The 9,934-nt window shown below is 37.5% G+C and overlaps 1 protein-coding gene across 4 annotated transcripts; it reads right to left on the minus strand.

Annotated features, from left to right (window-relative positions):
* Window positions 1–2,513: 2,513 nt before the first annotated feature.
* Window positions 2,514–9,680, minus strand: LOC131144863 (uncharacterized). 4 transcript variants are annotated; one of them, XM_058093777.1, is made up of 5 exons: window positions 9,441–9,680; window positions 9,253–9,326; window positions 6,986–9,122; window positions 5,967–6,892; window positions 2,514–4,381 (listed from the first exon to the last, which is right to left on the minus strand). In XM_058093777.1, the coding sequence occupies exons 3-5, from the start codon at window positions 9,069–9,071 to the stop codon at window positions 2,867–2,869; spliced, it is 4,527 nt and encodes a 1,508-aa protein (XP_057949760.1). In that variant the 5' UTR covers window positions 9,072–9,122; window positions 9,253–9,326; window positions 9,441–9,680; the 3' UTR covers window positions 2,514–2,866. The 4 variants fall into 4 exon arrangements, with proteins under 4 accessions (XP_057949760.1, XP_057949759.1, XP_057949761.1 ...); XM_058093776.1 differs by having other exon boundaries at window positions 5,967–6,907; window positions 9,441–9,670; XM_058093778.1 differs by having other exon boundaries at window positions 9,245–9,326; window positions 9,441–9,670.
* Between the last annotated feature and the right edge of the window lie 254 nt (window positions 9,681–9,934).

Consider the following 9,934-nt stretch of genomic DNA (forward strand, 5'->3'; position numbering starts at 1 on the left):
TAGAGACTCAAAAACACTAAGAATTTAAGAAGAAAATGAATGAAAATTAAGATAGAGAAGGGTTAGACACTAACATTGATGAAAAACCCAACTTTTTAGATCAAGTAGAGGATCAAATCACTTCCCAAGTACCCCAAAAATCAAAGTTGAGATATGAATATCTCACTTTCTTTTCTACAATCAAATTTCCCAATGCAAACCCCTTAGAATTTTTAGAAAACTCTCTTGACCTCCACTTGGACGTGTTATTTCTCTTTGTCAAGTGGTCCTTTTATAGACCTCTAATTGAAGGGAGGGAAAAACCCATTTTGAATTATTTTGAAAATTCAAGTTAAAAAATAACTACCATTAACTACCAACCAACAACTATCAATGTCGTTGCTTGACATGTGGCATCATTGGAATACATGGCATCACCCAAATTTTATAGTCAGTCACAAGAAGACAACTCAAATTTTCAAATTTTCTTAGGGTTGGGTGACCACCTAAATGAGCTAGTTCACTACCTATTGAGGTGTCAAGCTAAAAAATTGTGGGAGAGGGGTTGGTTGATCACCAAAAGTGGCTAGTGGACTTCCTCAATTATTTTCTTTTCTCTTTTGCATTCTACCTTAATTTTTTTCCCATATATTCAACTTGGTATTTTGGTTTTGTAGGGTAAAAAATGACTATCAATAATAATCAAGAAAATAATAATACTAATAGATTTCGATACCTTGAATTTATCATACAAGCAGAGGAAGAGATCAAAGAGGATATAATACATATAGTTAAGTAGGATGGGTAAAATGGAGCGCTTCAAGCATGTTGTGTGATAATAGAACCCTGCCAGTCCGAGTGCACATCTGCGATTTACTCCTGCACGTGTGGAGGGCGTCGTGCATGCAGGCGTGGGATTAGTCTCTCTTGCCAGTCCCGCCAGGTTGCGTGCCAGGTTGTGTGCCCCAAAGGGGAGTATCCGCTGGAGAGTCTGCTAGTGGTGATAGGGATGAGAGGAACCCGACGTAATCAAAAAAAAAAAAGAAGACCAACCATGCTATATGAATAGAATATTGGGAAATTAAGAAATAACATATTCAAAGAATAAAAGTTATAAAAAAGAGAATGTTAAAGTAGGTGAATGGTATAACTTTAAAGGATAAATTACGGAACGAACATATTTGCAATACGGTAAGCTAGCATAGCACCAACACAAGGTAAGATAAGAGAAGAGTAATTTAGATGGTTTGGACATTTGAAATATAAACCAAGTATGCTCCGGGGAGAAGTAGTGAGTCAGTTGTTGTTAATGGTAGTGTTAGGGGTAATCATAAATCTAAAATAACTTAAAATGAACTAATGAGAAAGGATCTAATAACTTTTAAATTAGTCAAGAAAAATGCCCTTAATTGTGTGATGTGGTAGAAAAGGATTCATCCTCACCTAATGCAAGTTAACGCTTGTTATTATATTTTTATTTTATTTTATTCCTAAGAATATATATATTCAATGAAGCAAATGTAATTTACATGTATTTCTCATATTTTTGAAGTTATGATTTTTTAAGATATGGTGGGAGATGAGGAGAAAATAGAATGTTATAAAGATTTCATTAAAAAATTTAAAATTAAATTTATTTTGTTAAATTAATTCTATGATTCTAATTTATAATCCCGTATTAAAAATAATTTATTTTAGTTGTACATTTAGTGCATACAAATAAAATAGAAATAAATAAAATAAAATATATTAGTTAATATTTTTATAATTTTTATTTTATTTTATTTTATTCTTATCATACTTTATTTCACATATCAAACACGGAGTAAAAAGAATTAGAAAAGAAAAATATAAATTAAGAAGTGAGTCTTTCCATTAATTAATAATATAGATAATATTTCAAAATTCTCTGAGCCTGCCGAACATAGCTGGATTTGTATCTTTGTATCTTTCATTCTTTTTTTAAAGCATAGTAAATGACACTTGATTTTTGTTTGAGACAGAAAAATTAGATTTGACATTTCATAAGATAAAAGGAAAATAATAATAATATAAAATTACATTGATTATATATATAAAAAATTATATTAGTCAATGAACTCAAAATTAAATGGATCAAATATTATGAATAGTCAACTTTCACTCCCATCCCTATCATCATCCCACAAAAAGAATTTTGTATGTATTTACTATAAATTAAACAAACACAAAATAATTTTTAGTCCTTTTCTTCATCAATGATACTCAAAAAGAAAACAAACTTCTCCAGCACCCCTCAAGATTCCGCCTCTTTTTTTATTTTTTATTTTTAAAATTGTATGATACAATCAATTTTTAAAATATCTCCACTATTTTTTTTTTTTTTAAAATTTGAGGAGAGAGAGAGAGAGAAAGGGGGGGGGGGGGGGAGGGAGAGGAATGAGGCCCAACAAATCTTGATACCCATCCAAGTGGAGAATCTCCCAAGTAATCATGTACTAATTTACCGAGAGAGAAAAAAAAATATACTGGCGCCTGCAGATGGAGAAATGAAATAACAAATGCACAATATAGATATACACAGAATCAGATCTTCTGAATCCAAATATGATTTACAATATGCAAGGATAAAACCAACTTGGTCGCAATAACCCTTGGACAGCTCAATCTCAACCATGGAATTGAACAAAAAATTCACTCCAGGAAATCAAACCAAAACTCGTTCTTGGAGTAATCAATCAGTGAAAAAAAAACAAAAAGACCCAGCAAAGCTCGAGCAAAATCTCATCTAATATATAACTAGGACACACCAACGAACAAGCTTAGAGCACAATATTTTTGGGGGGAGTCCAATCCGACGAGAACGAAAAGCCATCAAACTCTTTCATCCTCTCATTAATTCTCATCCTCAATCAGAATCACTAGAGCTAGAGCTGGAGCTAGAACTAGAGCTTGATTTATGAGATTTTGCTTTCTTACCACCTCCATTAGATACACTCAAACCAGAATCTTTAGATGTTTCGACTCCATGGTTTTCTTGATCAGCAGAGCTAGTGCTGATTTCTTGAACTCCATGTTTTTTCACAGTTGATTTAGTCTCCTCAGAGGAACTCACTTTGTAAACCCCACATTCTGCTAATCCATCTCTGGCATCTAATGACTCTGGTAGCTTATCGAGATCATGGCCTGAAACTTGCTGGCATGAAACTTGCTTTAAGTTCGCATCATTATCTTCCAAAGATCTTGCTTCAACTTGCAACTCTGAATGGATTTCTAGTGGATCCTTGCATTCAACCACAACAGGTTTCTCAACATCCACGTCTTGAAGCTTTTTAAAAGCCCAATCAAGGTCTTCGATTGACCTTGCTTCAAGAACTGGCAGCTCAAAGTTGCTCACTGCTGAGTTAGAATCTTTATGTGATGGCCCAAATTCAGCATGCTGCACTCCAGCTTGCTCTGATTCCGCAGCTTTGAGTAACTCATCAACAGCAGTCTTCTCAATTTCTCCCTCATTCACTTCCTTTAAGGCCAACTCAAAATCTTCAAGAGATCTTGCTTCAAGAATTGGCCTTCCTGAATCAGTCCCAACAGTAATTGGATCTTTTTTGTTAATCTCAGGTTCTCCAGGCTCAACTTTCTCCTCAGGCCTTGGTTCAATTTCCTCCAAAGCTGAATCAGTATCTTCAACAAACCGTGTTTCATCTTGGTTTAGCATCTCAGAATCTGGAAGTTCAACATCAGTGTTATTGGACACTGATTCTTTGTGGATAGACCCAAGAACCTTGGGAGACTTGACTTCTTCATGAACAAGTCCCTTAAAAGACGAATCAACAAGCTCACTGGAACTAGCACCAAAAGATGGAAGCTCCAAGGCACTGTCCACCTCTGGGTATATACAATCCTCCTCAACCCTGGATGATGTTAATTTTTCTGGGTTCTTAACAGCCTCAGTTTCATGGACTTCATTCCAGTTGTCTTCAGCATCAACAACAAACTTCATTTCAGCAACAGGTGGTACAGGAAAGCTTTCCTGATCTGCACCCAGGTGTTTTCCAATCCCATCGACATCTGATCCCATTTCTTTGACCCTAAAATCACCAACTGCATCCAATTCCGACAACAATCCTTCATCTATAGCCTTGATGTCATCTGCCTCTTCAATGAAACACGCTTCATCATCATGAGCTCCAATTGCTTCGGCTGCAAAATGGAGGTGTTGCAAGACCTGGCTTTGGTCTTCCAAATTTACCAGACGCGTGGGTAATTTATCTTCCGAATCCTCAAACAAGATGGAGGCAGAATCAAGAGCTGTGGGACAATAGTTTGGCAAGACTTTGTCCTCAGGTTCATGGACTTTCAGCATGTTCATACGAGAAAGGTGTACTTCCTGAGTAGAGTCCGCTGCCAGGACAATTGATTGTCCCTGCTTAAGAGTAGTTATGGTTAGTCACCCTTACCTATTATTAGATATGTTTATATGATTATTCTTGACACAAATGAAAATAATGGAGAAGAAATAGATGCAAGTTTTTCAGCTAATAAATGTACTGCACAAATCATTTTGGTGAGTAGCGAAAGCACAAAAAGTAAACATATTCAATGGATAAAAGTTAAGCATGCACTAAACCCAGGGGGTAGGGGTGGGGTGGGGGGGGGGGGGGGTGTTATTGAAACACCGCATGTATTTGAGCATATATGAGTTGAGAACCTTCATGTTTGGTAAGTACACACTTTTTAAGGGGGAGATTACTGAAACATCACATGTAGTTGGGCTGACTTGGGCATATATGATTTGGGCACCTTCATGTTTTCATTATGTAATACATCCCTATAGTTTGGCATGGATTAGTTGAGCATTGAATACCCAAGTATTTAATAATACATCATTCAAATATGCTCATAGTTTGATAGAGACCTGAAAAACTCTCTTTTCCAACTTGACAGTAAGGAGGCATTTGGTGTATTCTAACAAAAATTCAGGGCCTATTTGGATAAGTGGTTATCCTCCTTCTAAAAAAAAATTAATCAAAAAAAATATTTTCAAAATATATGGATACAGGAAATTTAAAAAAAAATAAAATACAAAGAAGTATTTAATTGGGTTTTTTTGCAAAACTGTTTTTAAGGATCTTATTCTAAGAACGCCCCTACTCTTAGGTTTCAATTGAAAAAGATATTTTCTGAGTTTGGATACTATCCAAAAATCCCAACCATTTCTCCTCCCATCAATCATGTTCTAACATCCTCTTCTTTCATCCTCGCTGACTGCCACTGGTCACCAGCCGCCACCATCAAATGCCTAATACCAACTGCCAAGAAATGAAAGATGACAGAGGAGATGTTCTTAGATTATCCAAATACATTGCTATTTTTGTTGTCAGAAAGCTATACTTGAATTCAATTATCCAAATACAAAACAAAATATGTATAATACAATTGTGTTTGTTTTTGAAAACAATAATCTAGATACCAGGTTTTTGGATCCTTAACCAAGAAAGGGCCTCAACGCCCTCATACTTCTAAAATTTTTATCTAACTCATCTCAATTTCTTATTTTACTAATAATACTCCTAATTAATCCAAGATTCATGTAATGTGATGATTTTAAATTCGAATGTTAGATGTTCAAAAAAATATATATATGTCTATGTGTGTATTGACAACAGAAAGTCAAGGGAATCCACAAACAAAAGACTACTCTTTTAATGGTTCACTGGACACCATGACACTAAGTGGCATAATACCATCACTTTAATACCTTTATTCTAGTTAATCATGCTTCAGTAATGTAAGCAAAGGGATACTTCATGTAATCCTGTCAATGAACATGAAGTGACCCAGTAGACAACACTACCTATAAATGGTAATTAATCATTGGTGATAATTTGCACGATTCATTAGATAATTACTCATTTAGAAGTAAGTGAAGAAAATGAAAATGAAATATTTGATGGACAAAAACAATTAAACTTGAAAAAAAAATAATACTATTAAGTTGCGTGGATCACCTGGAGATCTTCATGATCATCAAAAGATGGTGAAACCACAGATTTATCTGACAGGGGCATCCGTTCCTCCCTTCCAGAAAAAGATTCTTTTTCAGAATGTGCACACTGATTGCAACCAGGAGAAACCAGCTTGTCATCTGCATCTTTCGACACACCAACATTGGTCTTTGCGACAGAACTTAACGAGTCACCATGACCCTGCTCAAAATGATGAATTTGCTTATCCATTGAATGCTTCTTTACTGATTCAGTCTCTGGAGAAGATAATTCTGGATCATCCATTGTATCATGCTCAACTGCCAATGAGGGCTGTCGTTCCTCTGGCATAGACAATCCTTCAGAAGACATATTCTCATAACTAGAAGATCTATAATCCACCTCGCTCACATCATGGCTCACACTGGTCTCTGCATCAAAACCGAATGACAAGCTTTGATCTACTACATTCTGAGGTGTTCTGTCCTTGTACACCATACCCTGCTCAACTAATCCATCATCTGATGAAGATAAACTTGAATCATCAGAAACATGGTCAACCACAGATTCAAGCACCAATGATCCATTTGGATCATGGGAATTCAAATCTGCTCCTGAGAACCCAAACTCTTTAACATTATGCTCGCTTATCTCTTTAACTTGCTTCGATATGGATTCAGTTTCATTTATTGCATGTTGTTGAGAGGAGGAGGAGGCTGCCAACAGCTCTTCATAACTAGCTGTATCCTTTTCCATGCCATTCTTACGCATTTCAGATTCCTTTTCTGAAAATGGAACAGTTGCTTCAACCAAAACTGGAGGTGAACCTGTTTCAGATATTTCTACTTGCAGATCAGAAGAAATGGAAGAAGATGACAGATACTTGAGAACTGCTGGCGGGCTTGAGTCATAAACAGGCTCCCTGTTATCATTGCCATCAGCCATCCCACCTGTAAATTTTAAATCTGAATCCTCAAGTGAAATTTGCATTGAAATGCCACACTAAGAATAAATAAATAAATAATCAGATTCACAATGCTCACCTTTTTTTGGATCCAAGGTTGTCGATCCTTCACTTTCTTTTACATCAAAGATATCCTCACTCTCTTCTGAAGATGAGGAAGAGCTTGATCTACTACTGAATTTCTCTTCACTACCTTCTGTGTTTTGATGAATTTCATGTGCACTGAGTTCAGAAGGAATTGATATATCTCCAGTTTCAGCCAAGTTCGACTCCGTATTAGATATTCCCACTCTTTCAGCCAAGCTTGATTCCACTACAGGGTTATCTTCCATAAATCCCATTTTTATCTCAGCCTCATTGACATCAATAGCTTGTTTATCAACTTCATCAATCTCCACGGAATCTCTATCTTTGGACGATTGGCTTCCATGTTCAACACAGAGAGAAGCATGGTCTATGTTACAACTAGTTTCTGCTTCTTGATAAAAATCTTGTTCAATAAGATCTTTATCTTCCTGGTCCACAGCTGATGTTGATTCGGTTTCAGTAACAGAGCTCACCTTAGAATCACTTATCTCACTAGATTGTCTTTGAAATGAGGGATTGCTTGTCCCCTCTGAAGCCATCCTTTCCGGTACAAAATAAGGTCTCCACTTTAAGCCTTGCCCGTCATGCTTGGGAAGTCCTAAGAATGAAGGTCCCAAGCTGAAACTTTCATGCCTCCGGAATAATGTATCCTTCTGATGGAAAGGCATGAACTCTTGTTCAAAGCTGTCTCCCGTGAGATCAGGTTTTTCCTCACTTGAGTCGTATGGGATATCAAAAGGGTTTCGTCTTGGTAACAAAATCGATGGAGCAGACCCAGGAATGGGTGGTAACCCTGTGTCATTGTAGGAATCATAAGGAAGATCAAATGGATTACGCCTTGCTGTTGTAATGGGTGGAACTTGAAAAGGTAGATCAGCACCATCTAAGTCTATCAGATTCTTTTCAGCCACCATTCTCAAGGTTTTCCGTGCTCTTCTTCTAGCAATAAGATTCTCCAACCGTTGGTTCCTCTCCAGTTCTGAAGTCCCCAAATCCATAAGATTCTTTTGGTCGTCCTCTGTCCATGTGATAGCAGAATTAGTATCGTCCTCCTTACCAACCTGAGTCTCTTCCTCTTCATCGTCATTATCATCATCACCATCTTCTTCATGGTTTTCACTATCTTCATCCGACGCATCACTGCCATCATTGCTTTTATGAGACCGCTCAGAAGCAGCATCAAAGTCGTCATGAACAGGCTGCGGGGCTTCTGAATCTAGGAGTGGGTGAAGCTCATCAAGCATGGGAATAATATCAGCCATTGATGCATCGGGTGAGGAACTCTCTGCCCGATCAGACTCAGAATTGGAAGACTCATCATGGTCCTCCACATGCTTCCAAGACCCTGGAGATGAATCCAATCGTTCTGCCTCAAAAGCATCCACAGATTCTCCCAGTGATTTATCATTTTCCGCTTCACAATTTTCAGCTTCCACATCTTGAACCTGCAAATATTGGTTCTCTAAAGCTTCCTTATCACCGCAAACGTCCTGATTCCCCACTTTCTCCTCATGACTACCCTTCTTCCTTTCAAAGTCCGAATTCTCATATTCATCCCCTACTTCTTCAATTGCCTGCATTGGGAATTGAACTCTCCGCATACTCTCATCAATCAAAGGCGTACTATCAAAGGAAGAATCATCTTTTTCAGCCAAACTAATCTTCTTCTCAGCGGTACTCGTTTCTTCAATCGCTTTCTCCGCCACATCCCTTCTGTTCATTGTGAATCTCTCCACAGGAAAGTTCTGAGTTCTCTCAACAACAGCAGTGACATCTTCTGATACCCCCGTTTTCAATGGGGCAATCACATGCGACCTCCTCTCTTCCTTCTCGATTTCAGGTATGTTGGGCTGCCCGAAACTCAAGAGGGTTCCGAGCAAAACAGCGGTACATACCAGAACAGGTGACGAAGACAGCAAAAGGGAAAATGCAAAAGGAAATGATCTGTACAGAAACATTAAGAACAGAACCATACCCACAAGAAATGGATGATTACACACTGATCTATACCACGCCCTAATTGAAAAGATAAGAAATTTTCTGATTTGCACACTAATTCCCAAGGCAGCAGGACCCATTGTCTCTCCCTTCCCCTCTGCTTAAAAAAATATTCTTCTTCTGCTTTCGACCTGTTTCAAAAGAGAATGAATCAAACAGAGACAAGCAACATAACCATTAGATCTATTGAGATTCATTCCCGCCGGGGGGAAGGAGGGAGCAAATAAAAAGGATTAGGATATTGCATGAGCACCAACTTGCCTGAACAAACTGATCGAGTATTGGGATTCAGGGGAAACCAGCAACGATTATGACGATGATGATCAAATAAATACCTGAAAACCAAAAAAGAAGACAAAATTAAGCAAATTCGATGGGCTGGGAAATTTTCTAGATATAGAAAACGAAAGAGAAACGGAAAGAAAACTTCAAGGAAAGGAATGACTCACCAGTTTAATGGAAAGATATCATCAACCAAAGAAATTGATCACAAAAACATAACTCTGCTTCGCTCCTTCCTATTTTTCCCTCATTTTCCTCAGCTACAGCTACGGGTCTGTGATTCATACAATATAAGAGAAATAGAGAGAGATGAACTCGGGTCGGCTCAAAAGAGGAAGGAGATGGAGAGAGAAAGAGAGAGGAAAAGGTGTCATCATAGTCCCCTTCTCCCCTCCCCTGCTTTTCCTTTTTGAATATCTTAAGACCATGGTAAATCTCTAATAAGCTAGCTTGAATCTAGACCGTCGATTTCTTTTTTTAGTACAATTTGATTTTTGAAGTATTGGAAATACCAAATGGCTGAGCACACGTAATCATCTCCCTCCCTTTTTTTAACTCCCAGTTTGGAAGAAATCATTACTTCCTCCAATCAAGATACAAATGGACCAATTCTCACTTTTTATTATTCTCTCTCCCTCTCTTCCATGTTTGGAAGGGGGCA

The sequence above is a fragment of the Malania oleifera genome, chromosome 12, assembly GCF_029873635.1.
Source record: "Malania oleifera isolate guangnan ecotype guangnan chromosome 12, ASM2987363v1, whole genome shotgun sequence".
NCBI lineage: Eukaryota > Viridiplantae > Streptophyta > Magnoliopsida > Santalales > Ximeniaceae > Malania > Malania oleifera.